At 46.3% G+C, this 24,305-nt stretch overlaps 2 protein-coding genes across 5 annotated transcripts in view; one reads left to right on the forward strand and one right to left on the reverse strand.

Annotated features, from left to right (window-relative positions):
- Positions 1-2,379, forward strand: part of mmab (metabolism of cobalamin associated B) — a 62,432-nt gene extending 60,053 nt beyond the window's left edge. Inside the window, exon 9 of the mRNA XM_070887992.1 lies at positions 33-2,379. Within this exon, the coding sequence (XP_070744093.1) occupies positions 33-42 (10 nt within the window). The 3' untranslated portion in view covers positions 43-2,379. The remainder of the gene's footprint in view (positions 1-32) is intronic.
- The window catches only part of ube3b (ubiquitin protein ligase E3B), a 62,282-nt gene that overhangs the window by 25,309 nt on the left and 12,668 nt on the right, over positions 1-24,305 (reverse strand). For all 4 annotated transcript variants that reach the window (XM_070887986.1, XM_070887990.1, XM_070887987.1 and 1 more), the window contains 9 exons: positions 21,329-21,414; positions 20,774-20,856; positions 13,107-13,212; positions 9,494-9,614; positions 8,569-8,746; positions 5,745-5,914; positions 4,835-5,002; positions 2,901-3,072; positions 867-985 (listed from right to left, as the gene is read on the reverse strand). In XM_070887986.1, coding sequence (XP_070744087.1) covers positions 867-985; positions 2,901-3,072; positions 4,835-5,002; positions 5,745-5,914; positions 8,569-8,746; positions 9,494-9,614; positions 13,107-13,212; positions 20,774-20,856; positions 21,329-21,414 — 1,203 coding nt within the window. The remainder of the gene's footprint in view (positions 1-866; positions 986-2,900; positions 3,073-4,834; positions 5,003-5,744; positions 5,915-8,568; positions 8,747-9,493; positions 9,615-13,106; positions 13,213-20,773; positions 20,857-21,328; positions 21,415-24,305) is intronic.

Consider the following 24,305-nt stretch of genomic DNA (forward strand, 5'->3'; position numbering starts at 1 on the left):
GATGTGCTGAAATGGATTTCTTGTGGTTCTAGGTGCAGCTGACTACCCGTGAACGTGCATGGACAGGATTGTTCAGGATCACGGAACGCCAACTGTAAAAGCAGCTTGAATTATGCACTTTGTTCACGGAGAACTGGATTAATTCCACACAGAACACCCAACGTAAGACCAAGACAGCAGCCAAGAGATACTCAGTTCGATATCATTGTCTTAATCTGAACTGCACTCAATGCCAGATTTCAGAAGTGAAAGGATTGCTATCTTATGTACTTCAGCAGCAAATCCAAAATAATAAGAGACTGTCTTTATCACAATACAAGAAATAGCAGGAGTAAGCCATAAGGTCCCTCGAGCCTGCTCCGCTATTCAATAAGATCGTGGCTGAACTTCTACATTAACTCCACTTTCCCACCCAATCCCTTGATTCCCTTAGTGCCCAAAAATCTATTGATCTTAGTCTTGAATATACCCGACTGAGCATCCACAGGCCTCGGTGGTAGAGAAGTCGCAACCCTTACTGAGTGAAGAAATTTCTCCTCATCTCAGTCCTAAATGGCCAACCCCTTATCCCGCGACGATAATCCCTAGTTCTAGACTCTCCAGCTAAGGAAAAACAATCTCTCAGCAGCTACCTTGTGTCAAGCCCTCTAAGAAATGTATTAGTTTCAACAAAATTACCTCTCATTCTTCTAAACTCCAGAGAGTATAGGCCCAATCTACTCAAGCTCTCCTCATAGGACAACCCTCTCATCCCAAGAATCAATGATGGCTAAATCTGAATCAAGGCCCCAGTGATTCCACAAACCTAGTAGTTAGTCGCCACGATGGACCAGTTATAAGTTCTGATGTCACGTAAGTAAACTCACCCTGAATGCCATCCCAGATCATTTTAAATACAAAATTATTCAGGAAGGAGGAGATGGTGACCAGTTCTTCCAGTTTAAATGAGACTTGTTCCTCATACACCTCAATGTCATCCAAGATCCTGTAGTAATAATGTTAGGAATTAATTTCATAGTACAGGGGTGAGGTAGGTGTTACAAAAAGGAAACAGAGGGAAAGAATTATCCATAGCTACACTAAACAACCGCCCAATGAATCACAAGACTCAACCAGCAGAGGCTGGAGTGCATGAAGGAGAGCCACCAAATTAAACAAATTATATTTAACTTCCTTTTATGGAGCAGCGGTGCGACATCCTACTAGCATGCACTAAATTTGAATTGAATTATTCCCGTGGAGTTCACTTCCCAACAAAGTAGTGCTTCATGAACAACCATCATTCCCAATGAAGTGGAACAAAATTGAGATATTGTGTTGATTGCTAGTGGCTATGCAGTCAGGGTTTGAGTCCTCAACAATGCTGAGGGAGTGCTGCATTGTTGGAACTGCCGCCTTTTGGATGAGACGTTAAATCGAGGCCCCGACTGCCCTCTCAGGTGGGTGTAACAAATCCCACGGCACTATTTGGAGAAGAGCAGGAGGTTTTCCCAGTGACCTGGCCAATATTTATCCCTCAATCAACACCACTAAAAAAGATTATCTGGTCATTATCACATTGCTATTTGTGGGAGCTTGCTGTGCACAAATTGGCTACTGCGTTTCCCACATTACAACAGTGACTAAAAAGAAAGAAAGATTTGCATTTACATAGCGTCTTTCATGACCACCGGACGTCTCAAAGCGCTTTTACAGCCAATGAAGTACTTTTGGAGTGCTATATAAATGCAATTCCTTTCTTTCTTTCTTTCACAACAGCGTGAGGTTCCAGCCCAAAGATTCTTCCAATAAAATCACATTCCACCCAATGGAACTGTTCACTTTAATTAGCAATTAGCAAAACAGCGAAATTACACTACTATACCATTCTGCATAACTACAGCAACAAACTCAATATATTAATGTGTACTCCTGTAAATGCCATGGAGGCAAAATGCACCACTGCATCAACAGATAAAACATGTAATGTACTGAAAAACTATTAAAAAGAACACGGGAAGGAGTAGAGAAATGGATACAGTAGATAATTGTGACCTGGAGCTCCTGGTACAGGTACTGGGGGCCAAATGGTAATTTCTAATATTGTGACTTTGTCAACATGATGTGCCAACTGAAAAATATGTTTAAAAAAGAGAATTTTTAGCAGGGCAGTAGGGTCATATTTATTGTCGAAGATAGACATGTCACAGGAGTAAGCCACGAGTAAAATTCAGCTTAAAAAATATAGCTCAGCTGCAGGGTTTTAAGATGTTGGTTCAACAAAATTAGATGCGCTCACCCTTTGGAGCAGCACCGTGCCGTGGCCACTATTTTAAATATAAATGGGTTGAGAAGAATGCCATTATACATTCTCGTAAATCTGCAATCTTACTCTCATTTCACCGGCACCCTACAATGAAATGGAACAAGGCGATGGGGGCACGATGGCGTCAATCGCTCAAACTTCATTGGAAGAGGTGGCGGCTATAGCTGGGTTAAGAGTTTGCAAAAACGTATGTCACAAGTGGAGGACGTGGATTTCCCAGTCTGCTGTATGGTTTGTTGACAATGGGTGGCTCTGGTGGGTTACGTTTGGTTTAAAATTGTGACACCTGCTCTTTCCAATAGAGAATGCGTGGGGATGCTTCCCATTGGTTGTATCAGCAGACTGGCCCAGCAGGGCACGATGCTTTGTCTGACTTCACGCTGGCAAGGAAACTGACAGTAAAAAAAAAAAACAGCATTGAAAATTTTCTGAAGTATTTTCTTCTTTAATATTTGGGAATATTTGGGAGCAGAAAGGCCTTTAACTTCCGTTCCCCTTTAAATGAAGCTTATTACACTTCCTCCCCCCAACATTTTGCTTAGGGCTGCAGGTCTATGCTACTGAAAGGGCTTAATCAAACCTCACGCAAACTTACGTGATAAGATGCCGTGAGCAGTCACAAAACAACATCAGCATTGCCAGAAGCCGCTTGGATTCCTCTGTGTCATTGTTCAAGCACTCAAGGAATAGCTTCAGGCCCCCTTGGGGTCCTAGCTCACAAATGAATGCCCACAACTTGGGCAACAAGTCATCTAAATAGGTTAACCCTGAAACACAGAAATACAATCACTCAAAACACAAAAAGCACACACCCCTGGATACAAGATGGGCTGAGAATGTTCACTCAACTCTCATTATCAGGCCCCAGTTTAAAAAAATCACTTACAATGGATTATGCATTAACCTCAATGGGCCTGAATTTGCGCTCCACACGGGTGCGTACGAGGTGCGCAAGTGCATGTGCCGAAACCCTGAACTTGCGATCTGTCAAGCCTTGACAGATTCACCGCATCCAAAACTAAAGGGATTCCGCGGGCAGAGAGTTGGGCTATTTGCAGGCATAAGGCCTGCTTTTATCAGCGGGAGACTTTTAAAGTACAGACAAATATATTTAAAAAAATAATTTTAAACATTTAAAATTTTTGTTTTAAATAATTAAATTCCATTTTTATTAATTTGAAATATGTGATTTAAAAAAAAAGTTATTTTCAGTGTTTGTGTTTTTGGGGATATTCCCATTCATACTTATGGCAGCTCCATAAATGCGGAACTTACACAAGTATGAAGGGGGATCCCCCTACTCTGATAGGTTGGGCCGGCCCATGTGATTCCAGTGATGCGCATGAAACCCATACCCTCCTGGGATAGATGGGCCTTCGCATAGCACTCCAAGATCGCAAGTCTCCCAACCTCCGGGACCACCAGGTACTTTCGTAGAAATTTTTGCGGTTGGAGTGTAGAATGTTTCAGTGTAAGGAGTGTCACAGTTGTGTGGGGCGGACTGGTTGCTCTTTAACTTTCCGCCATTGTTCATACGTTTATATGTAACCTTCAGGGCTGCTGACTGAGGGCCGTGCGGCTCTTTGTCGGACGGCGCGGACACGATGGGCTGAAATGGCCTCCTTCTGCGCTATAAATTTCTATGTTTCTATACCATGCCTGGTGTGATCTTTAAAAGTGGAAGGCTAAATTGATAAAGCTTTTATTGGATTCTAGGTTTTATAAATAGTTACAAAAAAGCAGAGATCATTCTAAACCTGTATGAATCATTGGTTAAGACGCAGTTATATTGTGTAAAGTTTTGGGGGGCCTTCTTTAGGAATGATGCCAAGGTCGTGGAGGGGGTATAGAAGAGAGTTACTAAAATGATACCAGAGATTAGAGGCTTTAGTAATAATGAAACTAGAGAAAGTTTTCACTGATTTTTGAGCGATAAGGGAATAAAGGGTTATGGGGAGCGGGCAGGGAAGTGGAGCTGAGTCCATGATCAGATCAGCCATGATCTTATTAAATGGTGGAGCAGGCGAGGGGCCAAATGGCTTACTCCTGCTCCTATTTCTTAAGTTCTTACTGGAACAAGGAAAGGTGAAGCGATCTGGTACAGTTGTTCTAAACTGTGAGGGGATTTGATAAGGTAAATAGGCAAAAATTATTTCCGGTGGGTGGGTAACTGGAGGGCATAAATTCAAGATGAACACCAAAAGACAGGTTAGGAGAAAATCTTTTACTCAAAAGGTTGCCTGGACTTGGCGTGCCCTACCTGAAACAGTAGTGTAAGCAGAATCCATTATAGCTTTAAAAGGGCAGCGGATAAATATTTGAAAAAGAAAATAAATTAAAAGGGCAGGGGGAAAATTCCAGGGATAAACCTTCCACAGCTTAGCAGATAGCTGGCTCGGTGACATCCCTTCACTGTAACTTCTGCTTCTTCACCCACTTGCATATTTTCATTTGGAAAAATATCTTGTCTGTGCTCCCTTTAAAAAAAATGTTTATTTTTCAGAGACATTATAAAAACACAAGACTGACCAGTGAGGATCTGGAGTCGAATCTGAGTGAGTGTAGTCAGTGCTGTCTGATACAGCACACAGATACTGCAAACCTTCTGCACCTCAGGAGAGTCCACACGCTTCCCACCAACTGGCTTCAGTATGTTCCGCATGGATGCAGACTTCTGAAAGGCTCGCCTGAAGAGATCTACATCAAAAATGAAACCATTTCAGAAAAGGTTCCTTTTATGCTCATCTTGGTGATGGATGGTGGATCTGGGAAAAGCAGCACTTTCCAGATTTAGACATACACTTGCCAGCAGCAAGCACCCCCAGGTACAGACATACTGCTCCAATCTCATTTCACTGCTACGAGAAAGGGGAGCCTTTGATTCTATGGCCTGGGCTAGTTTCCAATCCAAGTCCCAGAGATGAAAGGAGCATTTTGTAACCAGACATACCGCACAGCTGTCTAATTTCTACTCCAAGCCCTGTTTTCACCTTTCCCCAGTTTTTTTTCTTCTCTCCTCATGGCATTAACTCATGATGAGGTACGGTACCTCAGGGGTGCCTACTGCTCCATAGAACTTCAACTTCACAACGATTCTTCAAGTGTGAGCCTGGATGGTGAGGGGAGAAATAAAAAGAAAAGCCCGGTCTTTACTCAAATGTCCACAGGCGCACTTCCCAACAAAGGTCACTGGACAGCAATCAGCAGCTTCCTGGGAACCCTGGCTAATTCATCACCTCCCCTTATAGCCCAGGAGTGCGGAGGCCAACTGCAGTGTCCCACCGGAGATCAGCCTAAAGACCAAACTGGTCTGCATGGCTTGATGTCACACAGGGAAACGCAGATACACACCGAGCCATCAGGGGAATGAATCTGGGGAGGTAACAATCCTTTAGATTCGTGCTTTTCAATGAGGATAAATACTAGCACAGATGCTTACTTTTGACATGAATGTTGTTTGAAGGACTGGGGTACTGTGTATGTGTATGGGCCATGTCTTGATTCTCTGCCAGTTTCTTGCTCAGCACATCATGGAACAACATGCGAATGACCCGGACACTCCACAAGTACTGCAACTGCCTGGTGACAAGAGGCATCGCTTCGTTCAACCTGAGAAGAGGCACAATGAAGGAGTCATTGGAGCAGATTCTCTAGAATGGAGCTTCTCTAATGATGCATACAGAAAAACTATTAAATAGTGGCTGCATCTTGTTGCCTGGAATTTTAACATGTACCTTACTTTTTTGTGGTTTTATTTTTATTATTAGGTGAAAACTGGAGCTTAAAAAGCTGTGCTCATCATGTGAAGAATGTCAACAGTGAAGGACAGAAGATTTCCTAAAGTTGTGCATTCAAAGCCAGCACCAAGCACCTGTACATCAGGAATAGTACCAATGGGGAACACTTTCTGTTGACATCTCTGTCTGGGAGAAGGCTCAGAGTAAAGCTGATTGTACTGTATCTATACAACATGCCTTTAGCCTAACTTCAGAAGAGCATCTCCAACTGCACCAGTAGGAGATCTTACATTTTACATAAAGAACATAAGAAATAGGAGCAGGAATGGGCCATTTGGCCCCTCGAGCCTGCTCCGCCATTCAAGATCATGGCTGATCTGACACTTTCCTGCCTGCTCCCCATAACTCTCAACAACCTTAGCATTCAAAAATCTGTCTATCTCCACCTTAAATATATTCAATGACCCAGACTCCACAGCCCTCTGGGGTAGAGAATTCCAAAGATTCACGACCCTCTGAGAAAATAAATTCCTCCTCATCTCCGTTTTAAATGGGCAACCACTTATTCTGAAACTATGCCCCCTAGTTCTAGATTCCCCCACAAGGGGAAGCATCCTCTCTGCATCTACCATGTCAAGCCCCTTCAGAATCTTATACGTTTCAGTAAGATCACCTCTCATTCTTCTACACTCCAATGAGTATAAGTCCAACCTGCTCAACATTTCTTCAACCCTTGCATCTCGGGCATCAGCCTAGTGAACCTTCTCTGAATTACCACACTAACTATCCTTCTGTGTCTCTCTCTCTCTCTCTGTCCTGTGGAAAAAGTCAATCTGAGGACAATTTTGTGCACCAGTGTTTCCCACATCAACTATTCTTATGACATTAATGTTTGAGATGGTGGAAATTAATGCTAAATTATGTTGAGGTATACTTTGGACTCACTCCCATATGCATTGAGGTTTCCCCGAATGCAATTCACTTCATCATCATCATCATCATCATCATAGGCAGTCCCTCAGAATCGAGGAAGACTTGCTTCCACTCTTAGCACGAGTTCTTAGGTGTACAGTCCAATACGAGAACCGCAGTCTCTGTCACAGGTGGGACAGACAGTGGTTGAAGGAAGAGTGGGCGGGGAGTCTGGTTTGCCGCACGCTCCTTCCGCTGCGTGCGCTTGATTTCTGCATGGTGTCGGCGACAAGACTCGAGGTGCTCAGCGCCCTCCCGGATGCTCTTCCCCCACTTAGGGCGGTCTTTGGCCAGGGACTCCCAGGTGTCAGTGGGGATGTCGCACTTTATCAGGGAGGCTTTATTAGGGAGGCAATTCACTTAGGACTCTTACAAAACCAGCAGAGAAAGGAAAGTTACATCCATTAACTCTCGGCTGGATTTACACCCAAGCCCTGGAGGTAAAAGGATAATGTCCTAACTCACTGAACCACAAAATTCTCACGGTGGAAAGTGATCCGAATTTCAAGGTGGTCAGAGTAACTACAACTCAGTGGCAATGAGCACTTATTGATAAGGCTGGGCAAGCTTTTCATTTTTTTTGCTTTTTGCTGAAATATTGACTATTTACAATACATGAATAGAGAGACCTGGGGATATATGTGCACAAATCATTGGTGGCAGGGCCGGTTGAAAAACCATATGGGATTCTGGTCTTTATAAATAGAAGCATAGAGTACAAAAGCAAGGAAGTTATAATGAACCTTTATAAAACACTGGTTCGGCCTCAACTGGAATAATGTGTCCAATTCTGGATACCGCATTTTAGGAAGGATATGAAGACCTTTAGAGAGGGTGCAGAAAAGATTTCTAAGAATGGTTCAGGGATGAGGGACTTCAGTTACGTGGATAGACTGGAGAAGCTTCGGCTGTTCTCCTTCGAGCAGAGAAGGTTGAGAGGAGATTTGATTGAGGTGTTCAAAATCATGAGGGGTCTGGACAAAGTAGAGAGAGAGAGAGAAACTGTTCCCATTGGCAGAAGGGTCGAGAATCAAAGGACACAGATTTAAGGTGATTGGCAGAAGAACCAAAGGCGACATGAGGAAAAACTTTTCTACGCAGTGACTAGTTGGGATCTGGAATGCTCTGCCTGAGAGAGAGTGGTGGAGGCAGATTCAATCGTGGCTTTCAAAAGAGAATTGGATCAGTACCTGAAGGAAAAGAATTTGCAGGACTCCGGGGAAAGGGCAGGGGAATGGGATTAGCTGAAGTGCTCTTGCAGAGAACCAGCACAGGCTCGACAGGCCGAATGGCCTCCTTCTGTGCTGGAACCATTCTATGATTTTAAAGTAATGTCCATCTGTGCCGGCGACCAACACATTTTTCACCCAATATTAGCATCAAGTAAAGCAGAGATTAGATACAGCTTAAATGACATCAGTACACTACTATTCCCATTGAGAGAGGCCGAGGTTGACAGTGACAGAAAAACTAAAGAAAATGAATGCAACACATTAGCTCAATGGACAGTATCAGATTAACTCAACAGTACAGACATCCACTGCCGGCACATACCCATAATCAACAGTCTGCGAGAACCAGCCAAGTACTGGGTGCCAGTGCGTCAGGTTGGACTTCTTCTGAGATACATATTTCTGGCAATACGACAGCATGGCAGTCAGCACACTGACAAAGTGATTTGTCTCCTCCTCCAACACTTTCTCAGACAGGTAGGCCAGATAAATTAGATTCCCTGTGTCAGTTGGGCAGATTTAATTTTGAAAAAAAAAGTTAAAAACTAACAGCCACTGTTGTCAATATTCAGAGAATATTCTGTTCTGTAGTCCAATTAAGAGGAGCTTAATTCACCTCCCCTCCCAATTTTCTCCTCACTTTCCCTCAATGCACTGGCTCATACCAGGCTGTGGTTCGATAAGAACCTGCAGCTTTGTGCTTCTTTGCCAAATCCCCCTTCACGTGTGAGCCCAAACAGTGAGCATTGGTAGGCTATTCAAGAACGGAAGACATCAAACGCAAGGTCAAACCAATATCCACACTTTTCCAGCAAAAGTCAGTGATGGTGGTGAGTACTGGGAATTTATTTTCTCCCCACATAGCCCAGAGCGCTAAGATCAATTGCGCCATCCTATCTTTTTCTAAGACTGAGATAAATTTTAACAGAACAGACAGGAGAATCAAATTTGGGTCATTTTATCCTCAACCCACGATTAGACTCCTGCCTTGCAATCATTCCCAATTATCCATTATCCTTTACATCATGCACTGAATGAGTCCCAGTATTCTCTTACTTCATAACAGAGGAAACTGGGGCCCACTCAATAACTGACAGAGAGAATAATGGGGCACTTGACATGCACAGCGCTTTTAAGGCAGTTGCATGTGTAATAGCCAAACAAATCACTACTTTAAACATTTGCAAAAATAAAAACAAGATCGTAAAGCATAACCTTGAATAAGTAGATATCCCTGGAACACTCACCCAACAGACAGAGTGTATGGCTTCCCTCCAAGCACACACAGATATCACTACATTGCTCGTCTCGACTTAAAAATAGGATGAATTTCCGTAGCAGCTCCTGGGAATGGACCATAGCCATACACTGAATAGAAAGAGACAATTCGTTCAGATCTGGTGAGAAGCTGTGAGGATATCTATTGGAAGGGAGGATGTGGCACAACAGGGTTTTGGTGCACGGTATGGCCACACTGCACCACATTGAGCTCAGAGTCTCGCTTAGAAACTGCTGTGATTAAAGTGATCCCACTGAACTGCCCAGCTAATAACGCAAATGAGTACAGCTGGACCTCTGGTCTGGCACCCTTAGGATCTGACTGGTGCCAGACCAGAGAATTTTCCGTACCACAGGAGGTCAACTGGTGACAACGCTGCTGACCACAACCCGGATGTATTCTGCGCATGCGCTGCGCAGAAACCTACTGCGCAACATTTAGTCGTCCAGAATCACTCCGTTTTTTAAAAATCCTCAGGCCTAGCTTCGGCGCCTCAGACAGCTGCCTGCCCTTCCCTTCTCTCTCCTGGCCCGCTTACCTTAATGAACACCACCACTTCAAAAAAACACATATATATACACAAAGAAAACGAGAGATCGGAGATAAAGTGAAGGATAAAGTCAAGGAGAGACGCCGACCCTTACCCACGATCCTACTCCCGGCGCCAATGCGTGTGTAAGCCACGAGCAGAGTCTAACTGGTGGAAACGGCAGCCTCCTTGCACCAAGACACACACAACATCCCCCCTCCCACCGAGACCAGGGGGAGGGGAAAATGTCGGCTCAGCCCGGCACTGCAGCTGCAGCCTTCAGAGCATGCGCGTCCACCATCAATCAAGCAAGGAGAGGTGGGCTCGGCAGCGAGGAGCGTGTGTCAAACCACAGCACCAGCCAGTGTGTAAAATTTCCAGCTGGCCAGGGCAAGGCTGCCAAGATGTCACCCAAAATGTATCACATGTACGTTTAACATGTGGAGCCAGCTTTTTTTTTTTCAATGGACCCCACCCGGAACTAATGCCGGACCAGGGATGTTTCCGGACTAAAAAGAGTCCCGGACTGGAGAGGTGCAACCTGTATTTGTCTATCATAAGGTGAAATGCAAAGGAACTGGGTAGATCGGCAGTAAAGAAAACATTTGCCAGAGTCAAAGTGGAAAAAAATAGTTACAATCAATATTTTTTTCTTGCAAATCAAACAAATGGCCACAGTTCTTGAAGCCAAACTTCCATTTATTCTACCAGAGGCTGAAGAAACGTTTCTAAAAATGTTAATCGGGAGCAAAAGATTTATAAAATATGTTCCGAACAAATCTCACAGTATTTTATTATCTAAAAAAATTCAAAAATTCTAAAATATTTTATAGAAGCGTCTGTTGATGTACTGAAAATATTTTCCACCAACTCTTCTCTTATTAAATGAATAGACTGTTGCCTGAACCTGGTGATAGCAATGTGTCTGTTTGCTTTGTGGAGATACAGTGTGCCTCGAGAGACGACGTCAGCCTTCACAGATACCACCAAGGGGCAACAAAAAAACAAAATGCCCACAACAACAACTTGTATTTATATAGCACCTTTAACATAGCGAAACGTCCCGAGGCACTTCATAAGAGAATGATGAGATAAAAAATGTGACACTGAGCCGCATAAGGAGAAATTACGGCAGGGGACCAGAAGCTCGGTCAAAGAGGTAGGTTTTAAGGAGCATCTTGAAGGAGAAAAGAGAGGTAGAGAGGTTAAGGCAGGGAGTCCCAGAGCTTGGGGCCTCGGCAACAGAAGGCACGGCCACCAATGGTTGGGTGATTATAATCAGGGATGCTCAAGAGGGCAGAATTAGAGGAGCGCAGACATCTCGGGGGGGGTTGTGGGGCTGGAGGAGATTACAGAGATAGGGAGGGGCGAGGCCATGGAGGGATTTGAAAACAAGGATGAGAATTTTGAAATCGAGGCGTTGTTTACTAACAGATGGGTTGGAAGGTGCAGAGTCTTGGGACAATAATGCACCATAGTGCATTGCAGTGGAGAACAATGCAGCAATTCACCAAAAATAACATCTTTAATAAGAACAGAAAATGTTAGAAACGCAAAGCGGCTTCATCAGCACCTGGAAAGAGAAATTGCTCAGCTTCAGATACCAACCAACCTACTCTGCAGTTCTAACACTTCCTGTTTCAGATTTTTTAAATATTCGGCAGGCAGTCTGGAGGGGCTGGGGAAGTCAAAGGCAAGAGACTTTGTTTAACGTTGCATCTGCGAGAGAGGGGGAATGGGGAGAAGAGGAACCATTTATTAATCATTATCATTCGTTGTATCCCTTAGGGGCCAGTACAAGTTCAACCTCTCTGGTCTGGAAACATCCGTGGTTCGGTATCCGTGACGGAACAGCTGCTTTCCTGGGCACTGGCTTGGAGCTCACTGTTAAGCGCTCCCGTGATGCTCAGCATCTCACTCTGCTTCCTCATTGTGGGACTTGACGGTGCAGTGAAGGGGTGTCAGGCCGGGGGGGCGCTCAGCCTGCTGGGCCAGGCTGCCACGCTGCTCCTTGGCCTGCTCCGACCATCGCAGGCCGGGGAGCGGAAGGAGCAGCACGGCGGCATACCACTCCAGGGAGCAGCACAGCGGCATACCACTCCAGGGAGCAGCACAGCGGCATACCACTCCAGGGAGCAGCACAGCGGCATACCACTCCAGGGAGCAGCACAGCGGCATACCACTCCAGGGAGCAGCTCAGCGGCATACCACTCCAGGGAGCAGCAAGTGTTGGAGCAGGAGAGCAACGGCAGTGAAAAGGAACGTCACCAAGATTCAGTGATTGGAGCGTGGGCAGCTACAGCAAGAGTGCGGGTTCGGGGCGAAGGAGCGACGAGAGATTGTAGAGAGATGTGATCGGGGCCCAGGAGAGGCGCGAGTTCTGGGCCCAGAAGAGGCGTGGGCCCAGGGGCAGCACGGCCAGCCCACACTACGATGTGTGTGTGCACTAGATCCGTGCAGCAGAGCTGGTCTCCAGTCGTCTTGATTAATCCTTGTCACTGGACCAAGACCTAGCTCTGTCAAGCCCGTGTGGTGGCTGGTGTCCAACGGCCACCACACGTTAAAAAAATCCAGGCTCAGGCATCTTCCACCCTTTTAGGTCCTTATTGAAACACCTGTGAACTTTTTGACATGGAAGCAAGTCATCCTCGATTCGAGGGACTGCCTATGATGACGAAGGGGCGTCAGACCTGACACAGAGAGAAATGGCCAACATGCCCCACCTCTCCTCCCTGACTCATCGATCACCAGCGCTGACCTCTCGTGGTTCGGAAAATTCTCTGTTTCAGCACCGATCAGGTCCCGAAGGTGCCGGACCTGTACAACAATAAAATTGATGGCGGTTTGGTGACAGCTTGCCATCCTGTTCTTATACAGAGAAACGCATTGGAAGAAACTGAAAGTTGGTTGGCATCAGAAGCTTGGCAACTTGGGGAGGAGGGAGAGTTGGGGGGGAAAAAGTATGTTTTTTTTTAATATAAAAGGGTGGAAAGGTACCTATACAAATAGATAATAATTTGGGTGCAGAGTTTTCCATGTGACACTTCTTTACCTCAGGTACTATAGAAGAGAGATGGGTCACCAGCGCTGGGACTGATATGATGTGCAGCAGAAAGGAACGGAGCAGGTTGTCTGAGAAATGGGCAGCAATCACTGGCCTGGAGAAAAAGAATATAAACTATTAGTGGAACAAAAGAATCAATAATTGTTAAATTTTTTTTTAAAAGCACGCGAGCATGGAATGGACTGAACCAATGTTATACGCAGAATGCAGAGCACAGAAACAGGCCATTCGGCCCAACAGGTCCATTCCGGAGTTTATGCTCCACACGAGACTCCTCCCATCCCTCTTCATCTAACCCCATCAGCATATCCTTCTATTCCTTTCTCCCTCATGCACATAAGAGTGACTAATTGGAGATCTGTCTCATTTCAAATCATAAAAGACTATGGGCCCGAATTTGGTGAACCTACCACCGGCTGCCGCTGAGTTTTCTCGGCAGTCTCTCTGTTTTATTGGCGCTCACCCCTCTGAGCGGGTTTGGTGAGGCCCTCACGCCGGCGGGGAGAGAAGACCGCTGGGGAGCGTCCGCTGGCGTGCGCCAATGTGCAACGCCGACAAAATTCCCCCCCCCTCCCGAGATTGGTCCGGGCGGTCCTCCGCTCCAGCAGCAGAAAAGACGCTTGGTGACAGGTCTTATGAATACCTGCAAGAAAAGGTTAGTGAAATGGTTTGCTTTATTTCTTTTGAAGCGGTTTTGTTGGATAGGGTCCTCTGAAGGATTTGTCATGGTTTGTTTTAAATTTTAAAAACGTTTTCTCTCCCACCCTCCCCCCCACAATCCGGCCCGGACTCTAGACTCGGCGTTACTTTACCGAGGATCGCATTTGCCACCCAGAATCTGACCTACTGCCCGCTGCTGCCCAGAATCGGCGTTTAACGCCTATTTTTTCCGCCGTGTTTTTTTTTGTTCTATTTTTCCACTAAACCTCTGCCCAAAGTACCGTCAAGATCTTAGCGGTCCTTTTGCCATCTTATCGGTTTGAAAATAAAGTTGCATATATATAGCAACTTATCATCTTCTCAGGATGTGCCAAAGTGCTTTATATCCAATGAATTATCTTTGAAGTGCAGTCACAATTGTTGTGGGTAAAGGAGGCAGATTCTAGCATCCGCAGTATTCTGCTTTTGCTTAATTGAGATGAACCACCAGTGAATCTGGTTTTGATGGTTTTTTGAAGGAATAATGGCCCTGAAATTCCGGCCTCCCCGGGAAGGCATTGGAAATGCCGATTTCTAGCGCGCAATGCGCATGAGCTGGAAACCAGCATTTCCGATCTGTCAAGTTTCTGGCATCTCGGGAGCGAGGACATTTGTAAGTGGAAATTTCCGATATTTACGCTTACAAGTGTCCTCAAAAATCTTACGCCTGAAAAAGCAGGCGCATAGCCTAGTTTTACAGGTGCAAGTGTTTTAAAAAACACAAAAACATCTAAAAATAAAGTTATTAAAACATATTTTATTAAAAACTCTCACCACAACGGTAAGTTTATTTTTAAAAAAAAAATCAGGAAATTATTATTTTTTTAAAAAAAGACACTAATAATTTTAATTTAAATGAACGTAGTGTAAATTATTTTCCATTTTTTTTTTTTAAATTAGTGTTTTGGGTGTTTGGGGCTGTGCTTTGGGTGTTTTGGACTCCATCACAGTAATAGGAGTTTAGGACCCTGCGGAACTCCTATTACTATGATACTTTACCTGATTGGCTGCCCATAGTCATGTGACTCCAGCTCGATGCCTGCGCACGCGTTGACGTGCACGCGCTGCGAGTCGCAGTCAAAGGAGGCCTCAGCATCGGAAAGTCCAATGTGGGCACCAGCTTAAGGTAGTATTTTTTCTCTAAAATGCCCACGGGAAGGCCAAAACGGAATTTCAGGGCCAATGTTACACAGGACAGTGGGAGAACTCTTTTCCAAATAGTGCAGAGAGATTTTTTTTACATCTACCCAAATAGGCTGACAGGTCCTCAATGGGATGTACCATCCATAAATCAGCTCAGCTGTCAAGTGTCAGCTTAGATTATATGTCCAAGTACTAGACCCAGAAATTCTGATCCAGAATTAATTCATTAAGGGATAGACAGAGAACTTAAAAGGTAGTTGTTCAAACTGTCCAGAGAAGTCCAATTTTCTAGAAACTTAGGGCCCGAAATAGATTGACATACCACCCACTAACTGCCGAAAAATACAAGTTTCGTCAAAAAACAGGTACATACCGCTCGGCGGGAGATTCATGATTGACATACTGCTGAGCAATATGCTCATCGCCCGCCCACGTAGAACCGCCCACATACTGCCCAAAAGTGCACCTTTCATGAGATACCGCCGGAACTGCATACTGTCCTGGAGAAGATGCTTTTAAGTGGATCCACGGCGATCTCTCTCTTCTTCCCCCCGCTCCCCCAGCGATCTTCCCCCCCCACAGCAATCTCTCCCTCTGCACCCCCTCCCTCCCCACAGCAATCTCTCCCTCTGCAACCCCCCCCCCCCCACAGCAATCTCTCCCTCTGCACCCCCTCCCTCCCCACAGCAATCTCTCCCTCTGGATCCCCTCCCTCCCCACAGCAATCTCTCCCTCTGCACCCCCTCCCCCCCCACAGCAATCTCTCCCTCTGCACCCCCTCCCTCCCCACAGCAATCTCTCCCTCTGCACCCCCTGCCCCCCACAGCAATCTCTCCCTCTGGATCCCCTCCCTCCCCACAGCAATCTCTCCCTCTGCACCCCCTCCCTCCCCACAGCAATCTCTCCCTCTGCACCCCCCCCACCACCATGATCTCTCTTTCTCCCTGCCCGCCTCACCCCACCACGATCTCAAGTCAGCAGTCTCTGGTCTCACGTCGGTGCTTCTCGGAAGTGGGGGGAGGGTGGGGTGGGGGGTGGGGGTGGTGGAACTTGACAGCCACGCATGTGTGCACACAACTCGGGAGCGAACGATTCCAGAGTCTGAAGGCTCCTCCGGCCGCCACAGCCCGCTGCACTCCGCTTCCACGGAGAAAAGCAGGGTGAATCTCCCACCCACTACGCCCCAGCGGTCCTGGGCGGTAAAAAAGCAAGTACCGCCGAAAATTAGCTTTGATCAATTCTGATCCCACGATTACGGAGCTGCAAAACAGAGGCAGTGCAAATTGTTTGGGATTGCCAACCCACCAAGTGTGAATCTGCTGTCGTAAGCATTTCAGCCAACATGTCGGATCATAGAGTCATAGGAAATTACGGCACAGAAGGAGGACATTTCGACCCATCGTGTCTGCGCCGGCTGAAAAGCTACCCAGCCCAATTCCACTTTCCAGCTCTTGGTCCGTAGCCCTGTAGGTTACGGCACTTCAAGTGCATATCCAAGTATTTTTTAAATGCAATGAGGGTTTCTGCCTCTGCCACTCTTTCAGGCAGTGAGTTCCAGACCCCCATCACCCTCTAGGTGAAAAGGTTTTTCCTCAACTCCCCTCTAATCCTTCTACCAATTACTTTAAATCAATGTCCCCTGGTTATTGACCCCTCTGCTAAGGGAGATAGATTCCTCCTATCCACTCTATCTAGGCCCCTCATAATTTTATACACCTCCCCTCAGCCTCCTCTGTTCCAAAGAAAACAGCCCCAACCTATCCAATCTTTCCTCATAGCTAGGATGCGGGTGTTGATTTGAGAGCTCCATACTCAGAGCCCAGTAGACCAAGAAATATTATTTCCAGAGCGCGCCTCATCCCTAAAAAGGCTCACTGTTGTTCACGTGACTCACTACCCCAGAATATTTAATGTACACGGTCACGCACAGTTCACAGAAAGCATGGCCTTGTGTCTGGAAGGGTATCGATCTGTTAGCCATGAGAAAAAGTAGCTGGAGTGCACCCAAATATAATAGTTACTTTGAGACTAGTAGCGACGGCACTAGAAGCCAAGGCTCTTCAACAGAAGATTCCACTTCAGCCCCAAGGCCCATCCAGCCTCTGCAGTCGGATGTGACCTAAAACAATGTTATTTCAAACATTTTGGTTCAGCTTCACATTCCAGACCAATTGATTGTAAAATCTTAGCTCGGTTGGTAGGAGTCAAAGGATTGGGAGTTCAGAGTGCTGTCTTTTAGATAGTTAATTGAAGTCCTGTCTGTATTCAAAGAAGTGCCCCGGCCAACATTACTTCCTCAACCACAAGCAAAAACAGATTAAAAATCATTCATTTTCATACCATATTTGGGATTGTGCAGTGTGCAAGGTAGCGGCTGTTTGTGCCTCATCATTCTAGTTCAGAAGCGATTCACTGTATGGGAAGTGCGGAGATGTTTCTGCGAGGCGTAATAAGGTGCATAAAATTAAAAGTTTCCCTTTTCAATGTCTTGCTCAAAGTCTACAGTCATGAAATGGTGCAACAATTTGCATATCGGTGATGGCATGTGGGTCTTTGACGATTCCTTGCTCAGTAAGCTCTCAATGATTGCTACTGGGAGCAGTAGCCAATTGCAGGCGAGGCATTTCCCTGTAGGTAGGTAGAGAAAAAGAGCATTCCATTTTAATGAAAAGAAAAAAAAGACTTGCATTTATACAGCGCCTTTCACGACCACCGGATGCCTCAAAGTGCTTTACTGCTAATAAAGAACTTTTGGAGTATAGTCACTGTTGTAATGTGGGAAACGCGGCAGCCAATTTGCACACAGCAAGCTCCCACAAACAGCAATATGATAATGACCAGATAAACTGTTTTTTGTTATTTTGATTCTTTTCTAGGGAAGAGTAGGAAGAGTGGGATTAATTGGATTGCTCTTTGAAAGAGCGGTCGCAGACTCGATGGGCTGAATGGCCCCCTCCTGTGCTGTACTAGTCTATGATTTTATTTTCTGTATGGATGATTGGATAACCCTGCCTCTTAAAATGCCTTCTTTTGTTGGAGAACAGAACGAGGAGAGGAAAGAACAATGAATGCTGATTCAGTCCACATTCTACAGCTGGGCAGGCCACAAATGGCGATCCAGGGGTAAACAGAGCCTCGGGTCTGCCCAGGGTCACACGTAAAGAGGAGGTGGGCTGCAAAAGGCCATGAACGGCACTACAAGTGTCAAAAGAATGTGCATCAAACTTAGTGTCTATACGACAGGCAGATAATGTGTCAGCTATGGCTCAATGGGTGTGACTCTCACCTCAGAGTCAGAGGTTGTGGGTTCAAGTCCCACTCCAAGGACTTGAGCACAAAAAAAATCTAGGCTGACACTCCAGTGCAGTGCTGAGGGAGCGCTGCACTGTCGGAGGTGCCATCTTTCAAATGAGACATTAAATCGAGGCTTCATCTGCTCTCTCAAGTGGACGTAAAAGATCCCATGGCATATTTCGAAGAACAGGGGCGTTATCCCCAGTGCCTTGGCCAATATTTATCCCTCAATCAACATAACAAAAAAAAAGATTATCACATTGCTGTTTGAGGGAGCTTGCTGTGCGCAAATTGGCTGCCGCATTTCCTATCTTCTCTTCTCCTTCTTAGGCAGTCCCTCGCAGTAGAGGATGACTTGCTTCCACACTAAAAATGAGTTCTCATATGACTGATCATCTCTGTCACAGGTGGGGCAGACGGTGGTTGAAGGAACAGGTTGGGTGGGGTGTTTGAGTTGCCGTGCGCTCCTTCCGCTGTTTACATTTGGCTTCAGCTTGCTATCAGCGTAGAGACTCAAGGTGTTCGGTACCTTCCCGGATGCTTTTCCTCCACTTTGTGCGGTCCTGGGCCAGGGATGCCCAGGTGTCGGTGGGGGGATGTTGCACTTTTTCCAAGGAGGGTGTCCTTGAAGCGTTTCCTTGCCTACCTGGAGCTCGCTTGCCGTATCGGAGTCTCGTATCAGGTATGCGGACGATGTGGCCCGCCCAACGGAGTTGATCGAGGATGGTCAGTGCTTCGATGCTGGGGTTGTTGGCCTGGGCAAGAACGCCAGCGTTGGTGTGCCTATTGTGCCAATGGATTTTCAGGATCTTGCAGAGGCAGCGTTGATGGTACTTCTCCAATGCTTTGACATAGTCCCATGTCTCTGAGGCATATAGGAGGGTGGGTATCAATACTGTTCTGCAGACCATGAGCTTGGTGCCGGGTTTGAGGTCCTGGTCTTCAAACATTCTCTTCCTCAGGCGACCGAAGGCTGCACTGGCACACTGGAGGCGGTGTTGGACTTCGTCATCGACGTTTGCCCTTGTTGATAGTAGGCTCCCAAGGTATGGAAAATGGTCCACATTGTCCAAGGTCTCGTCATGGAATTTGATAATCGGGGAGAGTGCTGCGTGGTAGGGCAGATTGGTGGATGACCTTTGTCTTACGGATGTTTAGTGTAAGGCCCATGCTCTCGTACGCTTCGGTTGACGATGGCATGGAATTCGGCCTCATAGTGTGCACAGACGCAGGTGTCGTTTGCATACTGTAATTCAATGACAGAGGATGGGATGACCTTGGATCAGGACTGGAGGTGGGGGAGATTGACCAATTTCCTGTTTGTTCTGTAGATTAGCTCCACTCCAGCGGGGAGCTTACTGAGGGGGAGATGGAGCATTGCAGCAAGGAAGATCGAGAAGAGCATTGGTGCAATGACACAACCTTGTTTGACCACAGTCCGAACGTGAATTGGGTCTGTGGTGGATCCGTTGGTCAGGATCACGGCTTGCAGGTCATCGTGGAGCAGACGAGGATGGTGACAAACTTTTGAGGGCAGCCGAATCTGAGGAGGACGCTCCATAATCTCTCACGGTTGACAGTGTCGAAGGCTTTTGTGAGGTTGAAGAAGGCCATGTACAGGGGTTGGTGCTGTTCCCTGCATTTCTCTTGTATCTGCTGTGCGGTGAAGATCATGTCCATTGTGCCCCTTAGTGAGCGGAAACCGCATTGCGACTCTGGGAGGCGTTCTTCAGCCACAAGGAGAAAGCGATTGAGGAGGATTCTTGCAATGACTTTCCCTGTGGCAGACAGCAGGGAAACCCCTCTGTAGTTACCGCAATCGGACTTGTCGCCTTTCTTGAAGATGGTCACGATTAGCGTGTCTGAGATCCCCTGGCATGCTCTCCCCCTTCCTGAGGAGAGAAATGAGATTGTGTCTTCGCGCCAAACGTGCTTCTCCACCGTGTTTTAGTAGTTCGGCGGGGATTCCATCTGCTCGAGGCCTTCTTGTTTTTCAGTTGACGGATGGCCTTTTTTACCTCATGCCGGGCTGGGGTTGTGCTGAGATGATGGCGGGTAGCATGCTGTGGGATGGAGTAGAGGACACTTAGTCGAAGACAGAGTCTCAGTTGAGGAGATCTTCGAAGTGCTCCTTCCAGCGAGCACTGACTACCTCTCTGTCCTTGATGAGTACCTCTCCGTTCTTGGCCAGCAGTGGGGTAGGATCTTGGGCCATAGGTGTTCTTGACTGCACTGACAACATTGACTAGAGTACAACAGTGACTACACTTCAAAATTACTTCACTGGCTGTAAAGCGCTTTGAGACGTTCGGTGGTTGTGAAATGCACTATATAAATGTAAGTCTTTCTTTCTTTCTATCAAGTGGTTGATTAAGGATTTGTTTTTGCATGTGTCCCCTCAAGATAGACTGTGATTTCTTCATCTGTGCTACTATAGAAAGTTTAACTGGCATCTTTAAAGGAAAGTTTATGGCAAGATGCACCAGAAGGTATGAAGTTTGCTCAGTGAGTTCTCTTACCGTAATGCAAGGGTGAAAATGGCTGTTAAAGTGCCTTTGGACAGGGATGGTTTGGTTCTTGACAGTCCATTTGTTAACAATATCTGGAGATAAAGAAATTTATTTTCCATTACCAACGAACAAAAGAGGATGTAAACAAAGATTCTGTATACTACGTCTTACTGTCACACACAATGAAATCAGCTTTAAGAACTATGCATACTTGTAGACACAGCTAACTTCAGTCCAAGCTGCTGTGGTATTATAAACTGCCCAATTTTAGCTGGTTAAACTCCTGCAGCATGTTTGGGTTTTGAAGCAGGTGTGCCCCGATGGGGACAGTGTGCATGCCTTGTAAGGCGAATGGAAACTCCCTCTGAGGATTTCTCAGTAGCTTTCATTGGAGACTCTCTAACCTGATGACACGGTTTTGGCTCATTTCAGACATCCAGCTAACAAAAAAAAAATCTCAGTCCCATCACAAATGTTCACTGAAAGTAACAATGACAGTAGACAGCACACAGTGGCTTCTCAAACACTAGATTTACTGAATTTAAGCAGCATTTTCAGACTGACCTGAAGCACCGTGTAATATCCCTTTTGATTGAGGTGTCCCATGATGTTGGCACAGATGTGGTTCATGGCGGGCCTCAGGGCTTCTCCTGTCATCAAGGATAGTCAATGGGGTTGGCAACAGGAGATCAACAAGTTCACCGAGCACACTAAAGGGCCGAAATTCAGGACCGCCAGAAAGTTGGCGGGCCTACCTTTTTCTTGAAGTTTTTCCCACCGGGATCGTTGAGGCGGCCTTTCCATTGATTTTCGGCACTTAGTATTTTTTTTACGTTGGACCGGAAGTCGGTCATAGTGAGGGCGGAAGTGCGGCAGTAAGTGAGGCTGAAGGGCCGAAGTTAGGGCAGGATCGGGACTCCGCCGCTGAGCGGTGGTGACATCACAGCGCACGTGCATCACCACGCTCTTTCCCCTCTTAATTTTTTTAATCTTCTGCCACCGGACCACCAGGAAAGGTTTTGGCCAGGCCAGCGACCTGGCACCCAAGAGGGGGTGCCAGACTGCCTATTGGCAGCCCGGCTGAACCTGTGGGCACTATTTTGCCAGCCGGCAAAAATAAAGACATGGCGGCCGCGGCAATGGGCCCTCCTCTTGGAAGGCCACCACGCTGCCGGGCCGCACACAGTGAGGAAAAGGTGTACCGACAGAGAAAGCTGTCGGGGCAACCGTGTGGCAGGGCAACGATTTTTTCCAGTGAATTTTGGGCGGATTATTCTGCAGGTGAGGGAGAGCGGCGGTGTGCAGTTTGATGACGCGCTTGCAGCCGTCATCAACAGCGGGGCAGAACTGGAGACAGGCCGAAAAATCCCCGACCTGAATTTGGGTCGGGGCAGCCATTGGACTGCAGCGAGACAGCCACTGGGTTCTGCCGCATGGCCGCTGCTAAACGACGGAAACGGACCTTATACAGACCCTGAATTTCGGCCCCCTAATTTCTATACTCCTCTAAAAGTATTATATTTTAATGCGGTTATCAAAATTTTCAGAAATTAACAATTATTACTTCTTTTTACAGAAATGCTGTCCACATAAATGACCACAGACATATATTCCTCAATTGTTCAATGAGTAAACGTACTGCACTGTGCGGAAGATACAGGCTCAACGTTCGGCGCTGAATTAGCTGAAGTGGTGTCGGAGCTCTACAATGGCCCCTCAGTGCCCTTGGAACAGAGGGAGGGAGGTGACAAATCAGCAAGGGTTCTGGAATTTTTTGAGGATGTTTCTAGTAGAGTGGACAAGGGAGAACCAGTTGATGTAGTGTATTTGGACTTTCAGAAGACTTTCGACAAGGTCCCACACAAGAGATTAATGTGCAAAGTTAAAGCACATGGGATTGGGGATAGTGTGCTGACATGGATTGAGAACTGGTTGGCAGACAGGAAGCAAAGAGTAGGAGTAAATGGGTACTTTTCAGAATAGCAGGCAGTGGCTAGTGGGGTACCGCAGGGCTCAGTGCTGGGGCCCCAGCTGTTTACGTTGTACATTAGTGATTTAGACGAGGGGATTAAATGTAGTATCTCCAAATTTGCGGATGACACTAAGTTGGGTGGCAGTGTGAGCTGCGAGGAGGCTGCTATGAGGTTGCAGAGTGACTTGGATAGGTTAGGTGAGTGGGCAAATGCATGGCAGATGAAGTATAATATGGATAAATATGAGGTTATCCACTTTGGTGGTAAAAACAGAGAGACAGACTATTATCTAAATGGTGACAGATTAGGAAAAGGGGAGGTGCAATGAGACCTGGGTGTCATGGTACATCAGTCATTGAAGGTTGGCATGCAGGTACAGCAGGTGGTTAAGAAAGCAAGTGGCATGTTGGCCTTCATAGCGAGGGGATTTGAGTACAGGGGCAGGGAGATGTTACTACAGTTGTACAGGGCCTTGGTGAGGCCACACCTGGAGTATTGTGTACAGTTTTGGTCTCCTAACTTGAGGAAGGACATTCTTGCTATTGAGGGAGTGCAGCGAAGGTTCACCAGACTGACTCCCGGGATGGCGAGACTGACATATCAAGAAAGACTGGATCAACTGGGCTTGTAGACACGGGAGTTCAGAAGAATGAGAGGGGATCTCAGAAACATTTAAAATTCTGACGGGTTAGATGCAGGAAGAATGTTCCCAATGTTGGGGAAGTCCAGAACCAGGGGTCGCAGTCTAAGGATAAGAGGTAAGCCATTTAGGACCGAGATGAGGAGAACCTTCTTCACCCAGAGAGTGGTGAACCTGTGGAATTCTCTACCACAGAAAGTTGTTGAGGCCAATTCACTAAGTATATTCAAAAAAGAGTTAGATATAGTCCTTACTACTAGGGGGATCAAGGGGTATGGCGAGAAAGCAGGAATGGGGTACTGAAGTTGCATGTTCAGCCATGAACTCATTGAATGGCGGTGCAGGCTCGAATGGCCTACTCCTGCACTTATTTTCTATGTTTCTGATCACTCTCGATTGGGCCCTGCTGGAAATGTGTGTGTCGGCATCAGGGAAGGATAGTACTGGGCTCAGCTTTGAAGCTCCTTGCAATTGAAAAGCTTACTGACATTCCCTAATCCAAGAATTAGCCACTTGGATAAAGCACCAGAAGATGCCCGACCCCTGTAAAACTATACTCCAGCACGACTGAACACCTTCAGGATAGGAAGAAAATTGGAGTTTAGAAGAAAAATAAATCACATCAAAAAAATGTTTGGGTGCAAACAAGGTAACATTTTGCATTCAAATAGTGATATTGATTCCCATTATGTTAAACAGAAATTTAAGATCTACTCTTTACTCTGCTTTTACAGAAGAACATAAGAAATAGGAGCAGGAGTAGGCCATTTGGCCCCTCAAGCCTGCTCTGCCATTCAATAAGATCATGGCTGATCTGATCTTGGCCTCAGCTCCACTTCCCTGCCCGCTCCCCATAACCCTTTATTCCCTTATCGTTCAAAAATCTGTCTATCTCCACCTTAAATATATTCAATGACCCAGCTTCCAT

The sequence above is a fragment of the Pristiophorus japonicus genome, chromosome 8, assembly GCF_044704955.1.
Source record: "Pristiophorus japonicus isolate sPriJap1 chromosome 8, sPriJap1.hap1, whole genome shotgun sequence".
Taxonomy (NCBI): Eukaryota; Metazoa; Chordata; class Chondrichthyes; family Pristiophoridae; genus Pristiophorus; species Pristiophorus japonicus.